The sequence below is a fragment of the Salvelinus sp. IW2-2015 genome, linkage group LG22 (assembly GCF_002910315.2).
Source record: "Salvelinus sp. IW2-2015 linkage group LG22, ASM291031v2, whole genome shotgun sequence".
Taxonomy (NCBI): domain Eukaryota; kingdom Metazoa; phylum Chordata; class Actinopteri; order Salmoniformes; family Salmonidae; genus Salvelinus; species Salvelinus sp. IW2-2015.
The window spans coordinates 22857727-22881050 of record NC_036862.1 but is presented as its reverse complement, the minus strand read 5'-3'; the positions used below and the strand labels follow the sequence as shown (position 1 = coordinate 22881050).

The window sequence follows — 23324 nt, the reverse complement described above, 5'->3', positions numbered from 1 at the left end:
CCAAACTTTTGAACGGTAGTGCATACTTTAAGTTACAGTGCAGAAGCAGGTACACAGCACAATGCAAGACATCCAACAGCCAAGATCGTAACTGTTATACTGTATAGTTTAGCTGGTGCTGAATATTCATCCTGTAGTTCATATTCATAGCTCCTTCTGCTCCACAGAGGGCTAAAAACACCCTCATCACACTGCTTTAAAACATCTCTAGTTATGAAAACCCTTCACCGGTTTGTACAGCGTACATAGCCAAAAAAAGGAATGGTGATAATGTTGATCTATCCTACACACACAGTAAACAATGATACTGTAGAAATATGAATTAAGATTGAGGATTGACACCCGCCAATGTGGCCATGGCTGACAGTTGATATCAGATCATAACCTGTCCATGCTTATTGACAACACAATTTACTCCCTCCGCAGTCTCTAAGAGAAGAGCCGTGTCAACACATAACTAAACCCAGAGCCTACATATACCTCCTTTACCATGACTAGTCTGGTGTAAATAAATACAGTATACAGTATAAAGCCTTTAGCCAACTACTGAAGGTAAGGTGCAGCAGAGTGACAACAGCAGTACCTCTGCTGCATTTCCTCCAGTGGAGAAGTCTAAATGGCACAATGACATGATACATGATATTTCCTCATGATGCCTTATGCAAAGTGTATTACACCTTTGGGTCTTTACACCTCAAAAAGCACAAGAAAGAGGATTTCAACACCCACCATCTCAGATTTTGACAATTTCTTTGGATCCTGATGTCTTACCCATTGTTAGAAAAAAGCTTGGTCCAAAGTGGATGTTAGGTACAATAATTACTGAATATTATATGAATCCTATAAATTAAAATGGCCATTTTGGGTGTGACCAATTAGCTTAATATCGCAGAGATCAAATTATTTTCCAGAATGCTTATCTTCTCTGTTTTTATCTACAGTACCGATTTCAGAACAATCTGAAAAGGTGGGTGTCATGGCTTGCTGAAATGACATTGAACGACTCCATTGAGTCATCATCTGCCATGAGCTTTATGGCTTTAATCTGAACTTTAAAAATMTTTCAATACAGCCATTAAATACTAGCCGCAAAATGACAGACAATAAACTATGATTGAAGACAACTGATGTTAAAGTATACCACCAATATTGATTACAACTCTGGTATTATATATTCAAGTGACAAAGGAAAGATAACAAAATAAATATTCTGCAACTATAGTATACTGTGTGAAAAGCCAACCAGACAATTCCTAGTCCCACACAGCTCAGTTTACTACACAGGTTATACGTGTATGTGAGCAGAAGGTTGTTAGAGATCCCAGTTTCCCAGTCCCTGCTGTTCTGTTGCTTACCCATACTGATCCCCATACTCTGTGGTGGGGTACAGATGCAGTGCAACAGGCTCCTTCACCGGGCTCTCCATCAGGTCTCTGGGGGTAGGGGTTCCTGAGCCCGGTAACTCTCCCTCTCCTTCTCCTCCTACCTCAGGTACAGGCTCCTCTGTCCAACCCAGAGGCTCCTGCTCTGTCATCTCCTCCTCCATCGGACGGCTCCGCAGGCAGAGATTCCTAGTCCTAAACACAGCAGCAGCAGGGTGCCTGTCCCCAGACAACTGAGCCCGACTGCTGCCTTCCRAATTTGGGCTTCTCCCAAAGCAGCAGCATCAGTATCAGGAAATCCGTTGTTAATATTTGAGCCATGGAAGTGGCTCACTCACTCTCTCCCATTCTCTCTCACTCACTCAATCACTCAATCACTCAAACATTCCTCCACATGGGGAAACACGGTTGAAGACTCATTATTGAGTCTTCAACCGCCTGAATTTGATTTGATTTATTGAGTCCCAAAGACTGACACAGCCTTTCCTCTGCGGCTGCGCTAGCGCTCACACCGAGCAGCGTGTATTCACAGCGCGCAGCATCATGTGCGAAAAGAGAAGGTCGAAAAAGGCTACCTGGTGCGCGACATTCTTAAAAATATGTGACATGCAACGATAAGCAAACTTAAAATGCGGGCGTCACCGCAAGGCTCAGCAGTGATACAGGCTCAGAGGAGCGCCCATAGCGCCTCACAGCCCCCGCGGGATGGACAATCGGCTCGCTGGGGCAAGGTGTTCTAATGAAATGTGTGAAAACAGAAATTCACACCTCCAGAACATCACAGCTCTCCAGAAGAACTTCCGGTAAATTGATAACAACACACTCATCATCAGTATGATAGAGGGTCAGTGTTGACATGAATGATCTGATAATCATAATGCATTTGGATCAATTATCAGTCTTAATCAGTCACAAAAATTAAATGTAACGCTTATTTAACTAGGCAAGTCAGTTAAGAACAAATTATTATTTAAAATGACAGCCAACCCCGGAAGACGCTGGGCCAATTATTCGCCGCCCTATGGGACTCCCAATCACGGCCTGATGTGATACAGCCTGGATTCGAACCAGGGACTGTAGTGACCCTTCTTGCATTGAGATGCAGTGCCTTAGACCGCTGCGCCACTCGGGAGCCCATTTGTCTTGTTCTTTTCTTATTTACACTGAAATGTGCAGTGTCTTGTGATCAAAATCAAAATTAACTCGCTAATTCATGCCATCGTAGGCCTGCCATACAAGATCGAAATGATGATGCAGTGCTGTGATTAGCCTACAGTYGTTCTCTTTATCTACTTCACAATGTCAACATAAATGTTTCATTTATTGATTTTCGAATAAAGCCTATTCTCTATCACAATACCACCAATAGAGTGTAATTATGATGGTCTGATGAAGACTTTGCTATTAATTAAGCCTACTCTAAAATAAAGCCAGAGGATGAATTCGATTCCATATAACACAAATTTAAGCAATTCTAAAATTCAAACATCATACTGAAACACTGAAATACTCCATCCAAAATTATATTCACTCCATCAAAGATTGATCAATCATACTAGACAGAGGAACGTATGCTATTAAATAACAACAMGTGTATAACAACCACCTTGTCTAAGGCAGTCGAAAATGGGCTATTTCCAATGGGTACCGAGAAGTTCAAATGTTACTGAATATGAGTCAAATTATATCTTGAATTCCAGACTTACCGTTTTTGGAGAGCAGTGGGTTGTCTTTGAAAGCGATGAATCAAATCCGTAGTCGACAGGATTCCCGAGTTAGACGCACTTGGATCCAGTTAAAATACCTCGCCTGAATTCTCATAAATGTTGGTCGTTTTTTATTGTTGAAATAAAATATTCAATTTTAGCTACAATGTGGAACAATTTACCCACCACAACAAAAGGATGCGTTGGTTGGTCGTCTTTCTATTGACAAATCCATGCGTAGCCTACTGGGCACATTCACTGCCCCAGTTCCAGCCGGCGCAATTGAACGGTAGCACTTTTGGACCAAGTCCCATAAATTTTAACAGCCCCTATCAGTCCACACCATATCCACATGCTACATTGATATTAGGTGCTCACTGCTTATAAAATGTGTCCTAAGTAACACAMGCCGTTTGTTTCGTGTAACTGTCCTATAGCTGGCAGATGTATTGGTGCCGAACGCCTGGAGAGATTGACACTTAGAGCCTTCAGCGGCGTTCAAGAAGACGCTCCTACACAGTCAATGTCTCAGGAGTTCGGTGTTTAACGGGTTGTTTGCCTCGCAAATCCACGTGTTTATGTAAATTCTAGGTTTTTCTACGGAGACACTGTTCCCAACCTTATGAAAATGGTTCAGTCATAATTTCTTCTTCCACAGGCTGTTGTTAACCAATGTGYCCCCCGCGCTCAACAAAGAGAAACTGACCAGGCAAGAGTCATTGCTCAACTGGTTTAGCACAGCCTACTATCCGTTAGGTCTTATCGAAAAGTGGGCTCATTTGCATCCCAATTTGGAAATGTGGGAAGCTCCAAAATAAATGACAACAATTATGAAAATGTTTATCTTATACAATTAGGGAACTTTAATAACAATAAAAACATTTAAAAATTGACATGCATAGCCATTGCCCTTTTTGAGGTTACAAATGGCTAATATAGCCCATTAATTGTCTTCCATACATTTCAGTAAATTTAGATGAAATGGTCATTGGTCACCTAAATCCATCTCATTCATGTTTTTCAAAACTTCATTTTATCTTCCTTTTGGGTGTTCTAGACTTTCAGGCATTTTCAGAAGATTAAACGCACTGTATAATTAACATTCCGGAGACTCCTGCTGCAACATTATAGTCTGCATGAATAGAGCGAGATTGCTATAGATTTCACAGTCGCCAAMAGAATAATTGTAGTTTTCCCCATTATACTGAACCATATCTCCAGAAATTCTCTTGACAGGCACTCCTCCCCYGGAGGAGGACTGTGACCAAAAATTGTCTTTGGCATTTCTAACACACCGGACCATTCTTTTCTGTTAGGCCCCCACACTGTCCATTTTTTCCTCGAGACTCCTACACAGGCATTTTGTTTGACAGATAAGCTTAATTTAACGCTAAAAACCGATGTTACACAGGCCCACTGGGCTAATAAATGTACTAGCCCATCTGCCATTTCCAGTCTGACCGTTCCAGTTAACACCACATTCCCTATGGCTCTGAGTGATCCCACTATCATTAATAAGTTAGTTTCTATTAATATTTAATACAAATATATCCCAGGGATTTGTATAGCTTCATAATGAAGATTACATTAGATTTGCAGCTAAATCCCATGTGTCTGGATTGGGAGAGAAAATGTGCTTATACCATAATATTTAAAGTCAGTTTTGATTTGAAACTTGTGAGGCCTGTAGTATAGAGGCAGCAAGCTTGAAGTTTGATTTACTTATGACATTATCATTTCATGGTAACTTAGATGATWAAATTAGTTTTCGCATCCACACTCATTAGTTTCATGAACACCTTTACTTACAGTCTTTCATCACTGTAGGTGTTAGAGAAAAATGTGGAACCAGGCCAATGTGTCCATTGGTACTATCAGAGAGGAAGAGGAAGAGGAAGAGGCCCAACTTGGCAGAAAATCTGTCTCTCTCCAGCAGGTGGCGTTTTTTAGTTGTTTCGCCCACCAAGCAAGGAGTTTTTGGGTGGAGGTCAATTAGATTGTTGAATTTGATCAACAACAAAAAAAATGAATGGTTTATTTGCTACGTGAGGTTTATTTGATCGAATATAAGTTTCATTATGCTTAAGTTGTTATGAGTGTACAGGTATAAGTAGGACACGTGACATCCCGGAAAAAAAACACTTTATATCGGAGTTGTCTCAAGATGGCTATGCATATTCATGGTACAAGGCTAGTAGCATAGCATCTCTCTCCATTGAATACATGCGGTTGACGTCAACAACCCACATCAAATATTCAAAAAAGGATTACAATGATGAGATGCATCCACCAATCCAAAGAAAGGATARACGGGAGCTACACAGCCCGCTGTGCTGCTTTGTGGACAACGACTCCCATTGTTAKGGCAGAGAGACATGTATCTTGTCAGTATATCCATCATCTTTAGTACCATAGAGCGCAAGTAAGGACTCAACTTAAAATGTCACCCTCTTTTTTTACTGTCATACTGGAATTACCTACTTCAGTTCCCGCCTGCTATAAGTCCAACCACATGGACGGATGGAGGGTGATGGAGAGACACTGGCACATACTCACCATACTGCAACCAGCTGTGGGTTGTTCCACGTCAAAAAGCACAAGAAGAGGATTTTGACACCCACTGAAGTTGAAGTTGTTAGGTTTATGTTCCATCCAACATCCTGATATTACCAAGTTCGGACCACTTGATGGTTCAATGTTAAAGGGTTAGTTCATCCAAATTACAAAATGACATATTGGTTTTCCCAATCCATGTGTTGGTTTTGTTGGGCACCGTTTCAAATGCTAGCTTTTTAGAATTTTGTCACAAATTCAATGCAAGTCAATGGTACATATATTAGCATTTTCACACTTCATGTCCAAATCATCCTAAAGTATCTAAAAATGGATTGTGTAACTCAATGATGTTACTTAAAGATGAGTTGTATATTAAGTGTGAAAATGCTAATATAGGTACCATTGACTTGCATTGGATTTGTGCCACAAAATGCAAACTAAAAAGTTTGCATTTGAAACAGTGGCCAGGTAAACTAAACCCAAACATGGGTTGCTGTCGTACCTGGTCTATAGACTGCTTAAAGGTTAAGAAAACCAATATGTAATTTGGATGATTCTTTAAAAAATAACGACCTAATAGCAGGAACAGCATCATCTATGGATGGGACATAAACCCAACTACTTCAATGACACATTTCTCTGAACAGGGGAAAAAAACATAACCAAATTCACTGAGGATACATTACATAAAGAAACAATACTCTGAGCTCCAGGTCCATACTACTTGTCAAACATAGAGAACTGATACTATACACTGAGTGTACAAAACATAATGAACACCTTCCTAATATATCGTGGCATCGATTCTACAAGGTATCGAAAGCGTTCCACAGGGATGCTGGCCCATGTTGACTCTAATGCTTCCCACAGTTGTGTCAAGTTGGCTGGATGTCCTTTGGGTGGTGGATCATTCTTGATACAGATGGGAAACTGTTGAGCGTGAAAAACCCAGTTCTTGACACACTCAAAACGATGCGCTGGCACTTACTACCRTACCCCGTTCAAAGGCACTTAAATCTTTTGTCTTGCCCATTCACCCTCTGAATGGCACACATGCACAATCCATGCCTCAATAGTCAAGGCTTAAAAATCTTTCTTTAACCTGGCTCCTCCCCTTCATATACACTGATTGAAGTGGATTTAACAGGAGATATCAATAAGAGATAATAGCTTTCACCTGGATTCACTTGGTCAGTCTGTCATGGAAAGAGAAGGGTGGCTTTTTGACTATTTCTTTGGATCCTCATGTCTTACTCATTCTTAGAAAAAAGTTTGGTCTAAATCGAATCTTAGGTACAATAATTATTGAATATTATATGAATCCTATAAATTAAAATGGCCAATTTGGGTGCAATTAATTAGCTTAATTTCTCAGAGATTAAATTATATTTCAACAAAATAATGTTTCCGGAAGGAGAAAACCTATTCAGTTGTACAACTGAATGCATCTTCCACATTTAATMCAACCACTCTGAATCAGAGAGGTACGGAGGGATGCCTTAATCAACATCCACGTCTTCGGCACCCAGGGAACAGTGGGTTAACTGTCTTGCTCAGGGGCAGAATGACAGATTTTTAATTTGTCAGCTCAGGGATTTGATCCAGCAACCTTTCGGTTACTGGCCTAACGCCCCTACTGTCATGCTACCTGCAATGCTTATGTTATCTGTTTCTATCTACAGAAACAATTTTTCAGAACAATCTGAGATGGTGGGTGTCATGGCTTGCTGAAATGACATGGAACAACCCCTGTGAGAGTAAGTTAATTAACAGAAGAGCATAAAGACATAGGGAAAACAACAACAACAACCAAAAACACAAATCCATTCAGTAGTTGAAACAGGGCCTGATTACCGAACGAGGATGCTGAGCATGCTAGGGTYCCGACTTCCAGGGTGCCCACAACAACAACCCCTGGAGGTCGCCCCCCCCCCCTTGTCCTCCCCAAAGACCCAGCTAGGTCTTTATTAAAACTCTGTTGAACAAGCTGTTATTGATCGTTACATGGCACTTCATTAGAACATTAAGACTGCAGCCGTAACCAGAGAGAGCAGATTGCAGCAGAGTACATTGGATGGGACAGGTAATCGCAGACCCTACATTGGATAGTACATCCATGCAATCCATGCAGTCAGTGAGATGGTGAGGTGTGTGTCTTTTCGGGACCCTGTGTATTCTCCTTGTCGTTCAGTGAAAGGAGTTCTGCTGTATGGCTTCTGGTGTACTTCATTTTATCTTGAAAAGCCACTAGGCCTATGTTCAAATGCCATATTCACCATTGTGTACATGAAAAAAAAGACAAGATCACTACATTGTTTCATTCCAGTATATCATTATTTTCTGGTGTTCTGTGCTCCACCAGTCGGAATGCTGTAGGAGTACTGATCTGGTCTAAAGCTATGCAGGTCAGTGGAGGTTGTCTCAGGATGTTGAGCTCCCCAGTTCTTGAAGTACCTCYAAGGAACCACTTCGTTTAGGGTGGCCTAGCATGTGTTCTTGTATCAGTGTGTCGTTGCTTGGCAAGCCTCAGGATCTGTCTGTACTACAAAGCTCCAGGTAMATTTTTTCATGTACAAGTTTATGTTACAAGTTTACAGTTCATTACAACAGATAAAACTGTGGGCTTATGGTCACTGTGTATTGTAGTCTGCAGGCGTGGTCACTACACTGCTCAACACAAAGCCTCAGAAATGTTCAGTAACCTTATTAACGCTGTACTTAAAGTTGTGGCCAAAAGTTTTGAGAATGACAAACATTTTCATTTTCACAAAGTCTGCTGCCTCAGTTTGTATGATGGCTATTTGCATATACTCCAAAATGTTATGAAGAGTGATCAGATGAATTGCAATTAATTGCAAAGTCCYTCTTTGCCATGCAAATTAACTGAATCCCCCAAAAACATTTACACACCATTTCAGCCCTGCCACAAAAGGACCAGCTGACATCATGTCAGTGATTGTCTCGTTAACACAGGTGTGAGTGTTGACGAGGACAAGGCTGGAGATCACTCTGTCATGCTGATTGAGTTCGAATAACAGAATGGAAGCTTCAAAAGGAGGTTGGTGCTTGGAATCATTGTTCTTCTTCTGTCAATCATGGTTACCTGCAACCATCATTGCTTTGCAAACATAAAATAAAAAAAAATGAGAAAAAAGGGCTTCACAGGCAGGTTATTGCTGCCAGTTAAGATTGCACCTAAATCAACCATTTATCGGATCATCAGAACTTCAAGGAGAGGCGGTTCAATTGTTGTGAAGAAGCTTCAGGGCGCCAAAGAAAGTCCAGCAAGCGCCAGGACCTCTCCTAAAGTTGTTCGCTGCGGATCGGGGCACCACCAGTACAGAGCTTGCTCAGGATGGCAGCAGGCAGGTGTGATGCATCTGCACGCCCAGTGGGCGAAGACTTTGGAGGATGCTGGTGTCAAGAAGGGCAGCAAAGAACCATTCTCTCCAGGAAAAACATCAGGGACAGACTGATATTCTGCCAAAGGTACAGGATTGGACTGCTGAGGACTGGGTAAAGTCATTTTCTTGATGAATCCCTTTCCGATTGTTTGGGGCATCCGAAAAAAGCTTGTCCGGAGAAGACAAGGTGAGCGCTACCATCAGTCCTGTGTCATGCAACAGTAAAGCATCCTGAGACCATTCAGTGTGGGGTTGCTTCTCAGCCAAGGAGTGGCTCACTCACAATTTTGCCTAAGAACACAGCCATAAATAAAGAATGGTACCAACAATCCTCCGAGAGCAACTTCTCCCAACCATCCAGGAACAGTTTGATGCCTTTTCCAGCATGATGGAGCACCTTGCCATAAGGCAAAAGTGATAACTAAGTGGCTCGGGGAACAAAACATCGATATTTGGATCCATAGCCAGGAAACTCCCAGACCTTAATCCATTGAGAACTTGTGGTCAATCCTCCACAAACAAAAACTCACAAATTCTGACAAACCAAGCATTGATATGCAATAATGGGCTGCCATCAGTCAGGATGTGGCCAGAAGTTAATTGACAGCATGCTAGGCGCGTCTTGAAAAGAAGGGTCAACACTGCAAATATTGACTCTTGCATCAACTTCATGTAATTGTCATAAACCTGCTTGAAACTTATGAAATGCTTGTAATTATACTTCAGTATTCCATAGTAACATCTGACAAAATCTAAAGACACTGAAGCAGCAAACTTTGTGGAATGAATATTTGTGTCTTCTCAAAACTTTTGGCCACAACTGTACACGCAAAGCAGACCACCTTTGACCAGTAGCACTGCTGTGAGTGCTCAGTTTTACTGACCCCCCATCTCGCTCTCTTCCTCGCTGTCGATCAGTGTCACTCTGAAGCCAGGCAGCCTTTGCTCTGGGAAGGTATCGACTAAAGCATTATAGCCCAGCAATTAGTATGTCACAGGAGGATTGGAGCTGACATCATGATAGACACACCAGCCATGGACTCAAATTAGCCCCGTTCACTGATTAATGACCGCATAGCTCACTGCAGGGGCGAACCAATTTCAGTGAAGGTGTGAGGTGGGGGTTGGGGAACAGAACGGTATCTTACTTTAGGGTGTTAGGAATTTTAGTGTGTGTTTGGGGACTTATCTGTGTGAACAATACCTTACTATAGGTGTGCAATAAACTTCATAGTTTCTTTCTGTCTCTCTCTTTCTCTGTGTTTTGCGCCCTTGAAGGTGATGAACAGCTATTGCGATGGTCTTTGTCTTTTGTGTGTGTGTGTGTGTGTGTGTGTGTGTGTGTGTGTGTGTGTGTGTGTGTGTGTGTGTGTGGTGTGTGGTGTGTGTGTGTGTGTGTGTGTGTGTGTGTGTGTGTGTGTGTGTGTGTGTGGTGTGTGGTGTGTGTGTGTGTGTGTGTGTATGTTTGGCATGTTGCTACAGGAGGTAGGAGGCTCTATCGCTGAAACATAACTTATTAGCTCATCACACACCCTTTTTGGGGCAATGCACTCCACCCTCCAGCTTTGCTGTGTAATATTCCTGATTTATCATCACACAACGCTACATAAATACCCCCTCCCTTACCACCACTGTTCTACTGGAAATAGAAGAGTGATTGGAACCTACAGAGATAAATATTGCCCACACACGCACACTCGGGGGCCTTGAGAAGGCAGAATTTATTAATTCCATTACAGGTGTAAGGAGCTGTAATATTTGTGAGCGGATCTCTCTCTCTCGCTCTCTCTCTCTCTCTCTTGTTCTGGTGTGATTTATACTCCAGCCAATGCAGGTGATCATTATAAGAGGCCTACAGGCTCCTCATCAATTCTCCCTGACGCCTGTCTGCCTGCCCCCACTCCTTATCGTTCTCAGGAGATTGGCGCCGGACCCGGCCATAGCCCAAAGGCAGACAGAGAGGTGGAGGGAGGTTGGAGTTTGGAGAGGTTGGGCCTTGAGGTTGGAAGGTGGAGGGCAAGGAAAGCTGTTGAAGTCTCTATCCCTTCCTCACACTATCATTTCTTTAGCTGCTTAACGCTGCTGTCGACCACTCCTAGATACCGGCCGGACAAGACCAAAATTAAAGATGTTTATCCCTCTCTGTGGATGTGAAATGGATGAACAGTTTCAGCAAGTTGGGATGATGAAGCTAGGTTTACATCTGGGACCTCTGTGGGGAGGAATGGTGTCTTGTATTGGCAGCAGAAAGAATGATACTGACAATCCGTGAGCCAAGAAGGGAGGGATCAGATGATAGATCTGAACACAGATMATTTCTGTGTGGGATTGGATTTTCAACACAGGTGTCCATTTATTTATCTAAATTATAATACTTTCCCAGTCCTCTTTATACAGTGTCACACTTAGACTAGTGTTGGACCCACCACAGGTGTGTGTGCGTGCTAACCACACTCTAAATCATAGTTACTCCTCTGATTCACGTGTTACTCCTCTGACTTTCTCCTCCCTTTTCCTTCACTCTGTTTCTTCTTTTTCTCTCCTCCTGCATGGTGCTAGCCTTGGGAGATTGTGTGTTCTGTACTCGTGTTCTGTGTTAAGGTTCAGAGCAGCAGCACAACTGGCTGGCTGGATGGCTTGCTGGCTGGTATTGGCCCTGCAGCCCTTGTGAACTTCTGAGATTCAGTGCCTGTGTCCCAAATGGCACCCTATACCATTTGGGACGCGCAGCCAGTCTCACTGTTGTTCTCTTCTCAATAGTGTTCCTCTCCGGCGCACCACCACAACCACAACAAGACTTGGCCTTTATTGTTTGTTAAAAGTTAATGGGGTTCAGGCTTTAATGTGATTGATTTCTTAAGCTTGAGTTTCATACTTGCTATTGTTTTTATTTTATTTTTTATTTCACCTTTATTTAACCAGGTAGGCCAGTTGAGAACAAGTTCTCATTTACAACTGCTACCTGGCCAAGATAAAGAAAAGCAGTGCGACACAAACAACAACACAGAGTTACACATGGAATAAACAAACATACAGTCAATAACACTATAGAAAAGTCTATATACAGTGTGGGCAAATGAGGTAAGATAAGGGAGGTAAGGCAATAAATAGGCCATAGGGGCGAAATAATTACAATTTAGCAATTAAACACTGGAGTGATAGATGTGCAGAAGATGAATGTGCAAGTAGAGATACTGAGGTGCAAAGGAGCAAAAATATTATTAACAGTATGGGGATGAGGTAGTTGGATGGCATATTTACAGATGGGCTATGTACAGGTGCAGTGATCTGTGAGCTGCTCTGACAGCTGGTGCTTAAAGTTAGAGAGGGAGATATGAGTCTCCAGCTTCAGTGATTTTTGCAATTCGTTCCAGTCATTGGCAGCARAGAACTGGAAGGAAAGGYGGCCAAAGGAGGAATTGGCTTTGGGGGTGACCAGTAAAATATACCTGCTGGAGCGCGTGCTAYGGGTGGGTGCTGCTATGGTGACCMGTGAGCTGAGATAAGGCGGGGCWTTACCTARMAAAGACTTATAGATGACCTGKAGCCAGTGGGTTTGGCRACRAATATGAAGCGAGGGCCAGCCAACGAGAGCATACAGGTCGCAGTGGTGGGTAGTATATGGGGATTTGGTGACAAAACGGATGTCACTGTGATAGACTGCATCCAATTTGCTGAGTAGAATGTTGGAGGCTATTTTGTAAATGACATCGCCGAAGTCAAGGATCGGTAGGATAGTCAGTTTTACGAGGGTATGTTTGGCAGCATGAGTGAATGATGTTTTGTTGCGAAATAGGAAGCCGATTCTAGTTTTAATTTTGGATTGGAGATGCTTAATGTGAGTCTGGAAGGAGAGTTTACAGTCTAACCAGACACCTAGGTATTTCTAGTTGTCCACATATTCTAAATCAGAACCGTCCAGAGTAGTGATGCTGGATGGGCGGGCAGGTGTGGGCAGCGATTGTTTGAAGAGCATGCATTTAGTTTTACTTGCATTTAAGAGCAGTTGGAGGCCACGGAAGGAGATTTGTATGGCATTGTTAAATTCTGCATTAGGCTGGAACTCAATCAGGTAGCCTAGAGGTTAAGAGTGTGGGACCAGTAACTGAAAGGGTGCTGGTTTGAATCCCCGAGCCGAGTACGCCAAAAAATCTGCTGATGTGCCCTTGAGCAAGGCACATACCCCTAATTGATCCTGTAAGGCGCTCTGGATAAGATTGTCTGCTAAATTACTAAAATATGTGTTAGCATGCATTTGTGGTACGATATGTCTGTATGTGTTCTTTAAGGACACAGTTTGAGGTGTTTTGACTGAGTGTGCATTGTGAGTGGGTCTATTTTCGGTGTGTTTGGTTGTGTGTGGGTTTTGGGCAGTAATCAGTGTGTCAGTGTCTCTCAGTACAGTAGGATATATGAACAGGAAGTATCCTAGTGCAGCAGGTAACATCCCAGGCAGAAGGAACAGTGAAGAGAGAGGTCCACATTACCCCTCTCATTCTGAGGCTAAGCACACAACTCTCGTTCTTTCCTCTCTCTTTCCTCTCTCTATCTCTCTCTCTCTCTCTTAGTCCAGTAGTCTATGACACGCATGAGAGAGCTCTGCAAGATGGAGATTCACATTTTATCTGTTTATCCCTCTCTTTCTCTCTACTCCTCCATCTCTCTCTTTCTATTCTCCCTCTTTTGTAATCTCTTTCTCACTGGTTAATTAGTGTTTCTCCTCCCCTCTGTTGAACCTGAATTTGTAAAACCAAATATACATACCTTGTAGTTTCCAAAAATCACCCCCCCCTCCTTCTCTCCCGACCTTCTCCTATCTCTCCCTCCCTCCCTGTTCCCTCTCTCTAGGGAGTGTCGTACTGTGGGGAGAGCTCAGCCAGTAGCCTGACCATGGCCAACATKCCGTGGCATGAGGAGGTCATCMATTTTGTCCAGCAGCTGGCCGACATGCTGCCTCAGTACCAGATCACCTGTGAACATGAGCACTCCAACTGTCTGCTCATCGCACACACCAAGGTTATCCACTACACACTGCACCACCAACTGTGTGACCTTAGTACTTTGTCATTAAACCATTAGAGGGTAACTTCATTCATTTGTTTGTACATTAATTTAATCATTCATTCATTTAACAAAATCTCTCTCTCTCTCACAGTGCATGCTGGGAGTTTTTTGGAGTTTCCGTGTTTGATGTGGAGGGCTCTGTCCTAACTAACTTTCTTTATTCTGTCCTTGGTCTTTTCTTTCAGTTTTATTTTCTATGGTGGAGTGTTAATGCACAATTTGTTTTAGCGGTATCGACAGGTTTTTTCAAAGTTAGGGTGGAAGAGGACAATGTTAGTTTCCTGGGGTTTGGAAGGTGTGGTGTGCGCAATGGCTTCAAAGCCTAGCGCGGAGGAGACGCTGTCGATACGGCATGGATTCAGGTGTGTTCCTGAGAATGGAGTTAAAGTGGAGGAGGTTCTGCTTGCAGTCGGTGAACAGGTAGGAGCTGAATTTATACGTTCCGCTTCTAAAATGAACAAAGCTGTGGTTGTGTTCATGAAAAGAGCAAATTTGGTTGKTAGGCTAATTGCTAGTGGAATATTTGTAAGGGGTGTGTTGGTGCCAATTTCACCTCTTTCTACCCCTTCAACAAGGGTAGTAGTTGCAAATTTGCCTCCGTTTATTACGGATGATCAAATCAGGAAAGAGCTGAGTCGTTTTGGTAAGTTTGCTAGCGGTTTTCGTGTACTGTCGGCAGGTTTTCAGGCAGATGCCGATAGGCACATTGTTTCGTTCCGRAGGCAAGTGTTTGTTTCTGAATAACAATGAGCAACAACTAAATGTGCATTTTAAAGTGAGGCATGGGGAGGGGCTCTACGCAGGGTTTGCCAGCACATATAGTTTACGGTGTTTTGAGTGTGGGGTTTTGGGGCATAAGAGTTTTGCTTTCCCACATAAAGGCCGTAGACAAGGTGAGGGCACAAGCGCCAGTGGGGGAAATCGAGGTCAACGTGCAGCTCTCCTTCCGTGGCCTCCAACTCCAATAAACGCAAGTAAAACTAAGTGCATGCTATTCAACCAATCACTGCCCGCACCTGCTCGTCCGTCCAGCATCACTACTCTGGACGGCTCTGACTTAGAATACGTGGACAACTACAAATACCTAGGTGTCTGGTTAGACTGTAAACTCTCCTTCCAGAGTCACATTAAGCATCTCCAATCACTAGAATGTACTAATCTAGAATCGGCTTCCTATATCGCAAACAAAGCATCCTTCCTCATGCTGCCAAACATACCCTCGTAAAACTGACCATCCTACCATCCTCGACTTCGGTGATGTCATCTATAAAATAGCCTCCAACACTCTACTCAACAAACTGGATGCAGTCTATCACAGTGCCATCCGTTTTGTCACCAAAGTCCCATACACTACCCACCATTGCGGACCTGTATGCTCTCGTTGATTGGCCCTCGCTTCATACTCGTCGACCAAACCCTGGCTACAGGTTATCTACAAGTCTCTGCTAGGTTAAGCCCGCCTTATCTCAGCTCACTATCACCATAGCAGCACCCACTCGTAGCACGCGCTCCAGAGTGTATCTCACCTGTCACCCCACAAAGCCAATTCTCCTTTGGTCGTCTTTCCTTCCAGTTCTCTGCTGCCAATAGACTGGACGAACGCCAAAAATCTCTGAAGCTGGAGACTCATATCTCCCTCACTAGCTTAAGCACCAGCTGTCAGAGCAGCTCACAGATCACTGCACCTGTACATAGCCCATCTGTAAACAGCCCATCTATCCACCTACCTCATCCCCATACAGTATTTATTTATTTATTTTGATCCTTTGCACCCCAGTATCTCTACTTGCCCATTCTCTCTTCTGCACATCTACCATTCCAGTGTTTAATTGCTTATATGTATTCCTATCGCCATCATGGCCTATTTATTGCCTTAACTCCCTATCCTACCTCATTTGCACTCACTGTATATAGATTTTTTGTTTTCTTTTGTTCTACTGTATATTGACTATGTTTTTTTTTATTCCATGTGTAACTCTGTGTTGTGTTATTGCCAATTGGGTATGCTTTATCTTGGCCAGGTCGCAGTTGTAAATGAGAACTTTTTCTCACTAGCCTACCTGGTTAAATAAAGGTGAAATAAAAAAAAAAAATAAAAAAGAGATGGTGGGGGGTAGATGAGGCTGGGTCTAGTCCATGCTATGGGATGGTGGTTAGAGTAGATGAGGCTAGAGGTCTAAGTACTGCTAGAGATGGTGGTGTAGATGAGGGTCTGGGAGATGTCTGTCTATGTCTTAGTGGCATGGTGGGCTGGTGTAGCGGGCTAGATGAGGTGGTCTCTGTAATCATGGTGCTCAGAGTGGTGGTGTGATGAGGTGGGTCTAGTCTGCTTGGTGGTGGTGAGAGGTAGGCTTGGCCTAGGTCATGCTATGGATGGTGGTGTAGATGAGGCTGGTCTGAGTCATGCTAAGATAGGTTGGTGTAGATGAGGCTGGGTCTAGATCATGCTAGAGATGGTGGTGGTAGATGAGGCTGTGCCTAGTCATGCTGATGGTATGGTGGAGGAGTTGTAGCGGAGGCTGGGTCTAATCATGCTATGGATGGTGGTGTAGATGAGGCTGGGTCTAGTCATGCTAGAGGATGGATGGGCTAGGTTATGAGGCTGGGCGTACTAAGTCATTGCTATGGATGCTGGTGTAGGATGAGGCTGGTCTAGTCCTGCTATGGATGGTGTGTAAGATGAGGCTGGGTCTAGTCATGCTCATGGATGGTGGTGTAGATGAGGCTGGGTCTAGTCATGCTATGGATTGGTGGTGTAGATGAGGCTGGGTCTAGTCATGCTATGGATGGTGGGTGTTAGATGAGGCTGGGTCCTAGTCATGCTATGGATGGTGGTGTAGAATGAGGCTGGCCGCTAGTCATGCTATGGATGGTGGTGTAGATGGAGGCTGGGCCTAGTCATGCTATGGATGGTGGTGTGAGATGAGGCTTGGGTCTAGTCATGCTCATGGATCGTGGGCCGAGTCTGGAGGCGGAGGCTAGAGGATCTGAGTCATGCTATGGATGTGGTGTCAGGACGGCTGGGTTAAAGTCATGCATGGATGGGGTGTACGATGAGGCATGGATTGTCTAGTCGATATGCTATGGAATGGTGAGTGCTGGGAGGCTGGCGTCTAGGTCCATTGCTATGTGTTATGGTTGGTGTAGGTGAGGGCTGGGTTCTAAGTATGCTATTGGGATGGTTTGAGTGAGTGTCTAGTTAGCATGAGTGTCGTATGAGCTGGTTAAGCTCATGTATGAGCTGGTGTTAGTGACCCTAGTCATGCTATTGGATGGTGGTGTAGATGACCGGCTGGTTAGCATGACTCTTTATCTGCAGGTCTGTCCACTAGATCGCATGGCATGGTGTGTATCATGAGGCTGGGTCTAGTCATGCTATGATGGTGGTGTAGATGAGGCTGGGTCTAGTCATGCTGGATGGTGGTGGTGTAGATGAGGCTGGGTCTAGTCCATGGCTGAGGATGGTGGTTTAGATGAGGCTGGGGTCTAGTCATGCTTGGATGGTTGTGTAGATCGAGGCTAGACTGGTCTGAGCTCATCTGCTTGATTATGGATGAGTGGCTGTAGATGAGGCTGGTCTAGTAGCATGCTTCAGGATGGATGTGGCTGTAGATGAGGCTGGTGCGCATCTAAGATATGTCCTATGGATGGTGGTGTAGATGAGGCTGGTTAACTAGTCATGCTAGTGATGGTGGTGTAGATGAGGCTGGTCGTAGTCATGCTATGGATAGTGGGGTATAGAGGCTGCGGTCTGGTGCATGCTAGGATTGGTGCGTGTGAGATGAGTGCTGGGTCTCTAGTCATGCTATGGGGTGGTGGGTTGTGATGAGGCTGGGTCTAGTCATGCGATGGATGGTGGTGTAGATGAGGCTGGGGTCTAGTCATGGCTATGGATGGTGTGTGATTGAGTGCTGGTTCTAGTCATGGCTATGGATTGAGTGGTGTAGGCGGAGGCTGCCGGTCTAGTCATGCTATGGGTAGTGGTGGCCGTATTAGTTATGAGGGAGCTGGGTCTAGTCAGCGCTAGAGATTGTGGGGTAGCCTAGGCTGTGCCTAGTCATGCTGAGAGTTGGTGTGTGTAGATGAGGTGGGCACTAGTTCATGCTATTGGGGTGGTGTAGGAATGAGGCTGAGTCTAGTCAGGTTATGCTAGTGGATGAGGATAGTATAGTGAGGAAGTGTAAGTGACTAGGGGGGAATGTGTCAAGAGGAAAAAGAAAAAGGGTGAGAAGAAAGGAGGTGGGAGGGAGAGCCTGGTGTGGTCAAAGGCACCATGGAACCTTTGCCTGGTGCTGGGGGGGAAGCCCTGGCCAGAGAGGAAGGGCAGGTGGTCAGGATGGGAGATGGAGATGAGGAGGAAAGTGAGTCTGAGGAAGAGGATGATGAGGAGGTTTTTTCCTCTTCAATGGGTCCGGAGCTGACAGCCAGTCAAGCAGAGGGGTCAAAGTACACGTTGAGGGAACTGACAAGGTTCCTGAATGAGACCAAGGGGAAAAAAGTTAATCTTGAGGCTTTTTTTTCTGATCCGAGAAAGTTTGTAAGAACAGTACAACATGCTATGAAAAATGAGGGGCATGGTGTCCTCTCACCCAGGAAATGGTTTAGGTTGAGGAAGTGGGTCACAACAGTGCGTACGGGTCTACCTTCAGACACTGTTTAGATGTATAGTTTCTTTCTGGCACTGGGGCTTTTTGAGCTTTGCTATTGGTCTCTTTCTTTGCTAGCTTTTCTCCCACTTCTTATGGAGACTCTTTGGGTAGGATCGCTCAATATAAATGGTGCCAGAGATGCGGGAAAGAGGAGTGTGTTGGGTGAATATGTAAAACAAAAAAGTATAGGTGTTGTTTCTGCAGGAGACGCATTATGATGTGGTGAATGAAGTCGATTGGGGGCTCTGGTGGAAGGGGGCAAGTGTGTTGAGCCATGGGACAAATTTTAGTGCAGGGGTGGCAGTCCTTTTTGTACCGGGTATATCTGTAAACATTTTCTCCTCAAAGGAGGTGTGTAGGGGTAGGCTGCTTGTTGTAAAAGCAGAAATTAACAACATGGGTTTTGTCTTTATAAATGTGTATGGCTCCTAACACAGAGAGAGAGGGGGGTTCTATTTGGGTGTCTTAGACAGGAACTCTCACAGGTAGCGCCTGAGGAGACGCTGGTGGTCGGCGGGGACTGGAACTGTACAATGGATTTTACGAAAGACAGAAATGGGGAAGAGCCTCATTCAGTGTCAGTGGGAGTGTTAAGGGACATCATTAATCAGTCTGACCTAGTGGATGTTTGGAGAACTTAACATCCTGACACAAGACAGTATACATGGGTGAAGGTATTTGGGGCTGGGGTGAGTGCAGCCCGACTTGATCATTTTTACATGTCCAGGAATCAGAGCAATAGGCTGCTGGGCGCTACCATTCTCCTGGTGGGTTTTTCGGATCACCACATAACCATGGCCCGGCTGTCTATTTCACCAGGGCCCCGGCAGGCATCCTATTGGAAGTTTAATGTAAAGCTCTTTCAAGATGCCACTTTTTGCTCAGGTTTCCAGACCTTTTGAGAAAGGTGGTGGCAGCGAAGAGAGGAGTATGAGTCTCTGAGTCAATGGTGCGATGTGGGGAAAGTCCAAATTCGGCTTTTCTGTCAACAGTATACAGCTCTCTCATCCTCAGAGGCTAGGAGCGGTAGAGATGGTGGGGCAAGGCAATGTAGGCCTCCAGGCTAATTTAGCTGAATTACGTAGGGACCTGGGTAGTTTTTTCCAGGTTAAAGCAAAGGGAGCACTTGTAAGAGCTAGGTTCTAAATGCTCAAGGAGATGGGTGCTCCCAGCTCCTTCTTCTTTGGTTTGGAAAGACAGTGCGGTGAAGCCAAGGGTATGCATTGTCTACGGCTGTCTGATGGGCGGGTGACCTCTGTGGTGGGATGAGATGCGGGAGCGGACTGTGGAGTTTTATACTGAGTTGTATAGGGCAGAAATGTGTGATCCTATGTGTGCTCAGGTATTGTTCGCAGGACTCCCTAACCTCTCTCTGGCACAGAGGGATGAAATGGACATTCCTCTGTTGTACTATGAACTGGCAGAGGCCGTAACCCAGATGTCCCCTGGTCGTGCACCAGGGGTCGATGGATTCCCAGTGGAGTTTTCAAAAAAATTCTGGGGAATAATTGGACTGGACTTCTTTTGCGTGTTGTGTGAATGCGTCAGGGTAGGAGAGTTGCTGATGAGCTGCCGTTGGGTGGCTCTGACTCTCCTGCTCAAAAAAGGGGACTTGTGTGAACTTAAGAACTGGAGGCCTGTGGCATTCTGTGTGGACTACAAGATATTTGGCAATCTCCTCTCTAACAGACTGAGGTCCCATCTGGACTCGATAGTACATAAGAACCAAACATATTGTGTACTGGGACGCTCAATCACAGACAACTTGTTCTTAATCAGAGACATGTTKGACTTGTCGAGAGGTTCTAATGTGAACTTTGGACTGGTCTCTTTAGATCAAGAGAAGGCTTTTGATAGAGTGGACCATGAGTATCTGTTTAATGTGATGTCTGSGTTTGGGAAGAGTTTTTTGACCTGTGTGAAGCTGTTGTATGCTGGGGCATCATGTATGGTCAAGATGGGAGGGGGGCATTAGACAAGGATGCCCTCTATCTGGGTAGTTATATACACTAGCCATTGAGCCTTTTTGGGACTGCTACGCAGGAGACTGCAGGAAGTGTGCTGGACAGGCATGGATGTGGTGACAGGCATARCAGTGTCAGCATATGCAGACAACGTTTCTGTGATGGTCAGGRATGGTCAGGATATGCAGGCACTAAAGACTAGTCTGAAGGTGTATGAGGGAGCTTCGTCAGCTAAGGTAAACTGGGGCAAGAGCAAAGCTCTGTTATGTGKGGCATGGGGGGATAGGGCCCCTTCTCTGCTTCCAGGTGGTTTGCAGTGGGGTTGTGAAGGGCTTAAAGTGTTGGGGGTGTACCTGGGCTTGGAGAGGGAGGTCAGGAGGAACTGGGAGGGGCTATCACAGGCAGTGGTGTCAAGACTGGCCAGGTGGAGTTGGCTCCTGTCCCAAGTGTCATATAGAGGGAGGGTGCTGATAATCAACAACCTGGTGGCATCTTCCCTGTGGCATAAACTGGCTGTCCTCAACCCCCCGCCGGTCTGACCTGCAACGCAAGCTGGTGGACTTTTTCTGGTCGAGTCATTACTGGCTGAGGGTGGCAGTGTTGTACATGACCGTCCACGAAGGAGGACAGGGCCTAGTGGAACTGGAGAGCAGGATGGCTACTTTCCGACTAAAGGCGGTGCAGAGACTGCTGTACCATACTGATGTTGGCTGGAGGGAACCAGCATGCGCGCTGCTGAGGAGAGCTGGCTGATTAGGGTTGGACCGGCAGCTGTTCCTCATGAAGCTGGAGAAGCTGAGTACAGCAGGTCTATCAGATTTTTACTCTGCAGTGCTGAGGGCCTGGCAGCTGCTAAGGGCCACACGAGAAGGGGTGTGGAGCCTGGGCTGTGGGTGTGGGAGGAGCCTATTTTCCACAACCCAGCCATCCCTTTGAGATCGGTTCAGTCGGCCACCCTGCAGAGGCAACTGATGGAAGCGGGTTTACAAAGGCTGGGTGACCTGCGACTGCTGGGAGAGGAGGGGTGGATAACCCCGGAAGTCCTGGCACAACAAACAGGAATAACGTCTCTTAGGCTGCTGGAGAGATTCCTGGAGGAGGTCCAGGAGGCACTGTCTGAGCCGGTAAGGGGGTTGTTTGAGTGGCCAAAGGAGGGGGGGGGGGCACCAATGTTTCCGCCACTTCAGGTGACGGCAGAGACTGGAGACTGGCAAGGGGGTCTGGAGGACTTGTTAGATTTTAAGACTCCGAGCCTGGGGGAGTTTGAAGGGGTGGGAGGTAAAGCCCTCTACAACCTCTGCGTTAAGGTTAGGAACATTAGGAGCCTAACAGGAGTGAAGGCACATCAGTGGCAGGGATTATGTGGGGCGGATAGTATGGTGGGTTTTAGATGGAGGGGGCTCTACAAACTCCTAGTACTAAAGAGGTCAGGGGACCTCCAGTGGAGGGTTCTTCATGSAGCCCTGRCMACGGCACRGGTTGAACCRGGAATCGGGCAGGGTTGTCATTTCTGTGTTATGAAAGAAACTGTGATTCATGTGTTTTCTGTGTGCGCCAGGTTAATGCATTAATGTCTCTGTTGGAATGTCTGTGTGAGAGGTTGGGGTGGTTTTTAGTGTTGGGATGTTTATAATGGGGTACAGGTATTCGAATAAGGAGAAGGCCAAATGTGTTTTGTTGAATTTTCTGTTTGCTCAGGCGAAGTTGGCTATTTGGCTAACAAGGAGGAACAGGGTCGAAGGTGGAGGGATAACAGACCCTTTACTATTGTTTAATGGGATGGTCTCCGCGTGCCTTAGGGTTAAATTTGTGTTCTATAGAATGATAAAAAGTGTTTTTTGGTTATTGTGATGTTGTTTTGTATCGTGTGGTAGAGGGAAAGGTGAGTATGGTACATGTATGCAGTACAGGATATATTTTGGTGTTTTATTTTTAAGGGGGGGGGTGAGATTTTAATGAAATGAGAATGTTTCATTAAAGAAAGACCAAAAGTGTGTGTGTCTCTCTCTCTCGCTCTCTCTCTCTCAGGACTAGTCACGCTCTACTCTTTATCCACACACTTGTCTTCCCCTGCCAATAATGACATGTATTTATGTACAAGCATTTCCCCCCCATGTATAATGGCGTTTTATGGCCTTTTTGACCTTGCTACACCAGCCACCTGTCATCAACAAATATGATTCATATACACACCTCAATTCCCCCGAAACCTGAGACCCCAGCAAAAAAATGGGCTTTTAATTGATCTGACTTTCATTTATCTGCATGTCCAGTCTTTATATTTAGCATCACAATGAAGTGTTTTACCCTGTTCTTTTCAGGACAACCAGGGCTACAAGTAGAACACTTTGTTTTACATAAAAAATTGCATTCGTTAGTTTTATTGATAAAATGTCAATAAAAAAAGGTCTGCCAAAGCAAAAACCTGATTTAAAAATGAATTGATAWGAGTGCTCTAAGTACATAAATTGTTTGCTCAGTGGGAAATTAATATCCAACTAGTTAGTGACAACTGTTGGAGTTTGTGACAGCAACTATGTGAACTTATTACAGTATTAGAGACACTATGTCCTGGGATTTCCTATGAWCTTCTATGTAG

At 44.7% G+C, this 23324-nt stretch overlaps 1 protein-coding gene across 3 annotated transcripts in view; it reads right to left on the bottom strand.

Moving 5' to 3' along the window:
• LOC139022822 (calcium-binding protein 8-like) overlaps nt 1–3797 on the bottom strand; it is a 55316-nt gene extending 51519 nt beyond the window's left edge. For 2 of the 3 annotated variants that reach the window (XM_070434125.1, XM_070434126.1), the window contains exon 1: nt 1356–1641. In XM_070434125.1, coding sequence (XP_070290226.1) covers nt 1356–1546 — 191 coding nt within the window. In that variant the 5' untranslated portion in view covers nt 1547–1641. Of the gene's footprint in view, nt 1–1355; nt 1642–3088 lie in introns of those variants that run through there. The other variant, XR_011473870.1, reaches the window with a different exon arrangement.
• Nucleotides 3798–23324: the final 19527 nt, after the last annotated feature.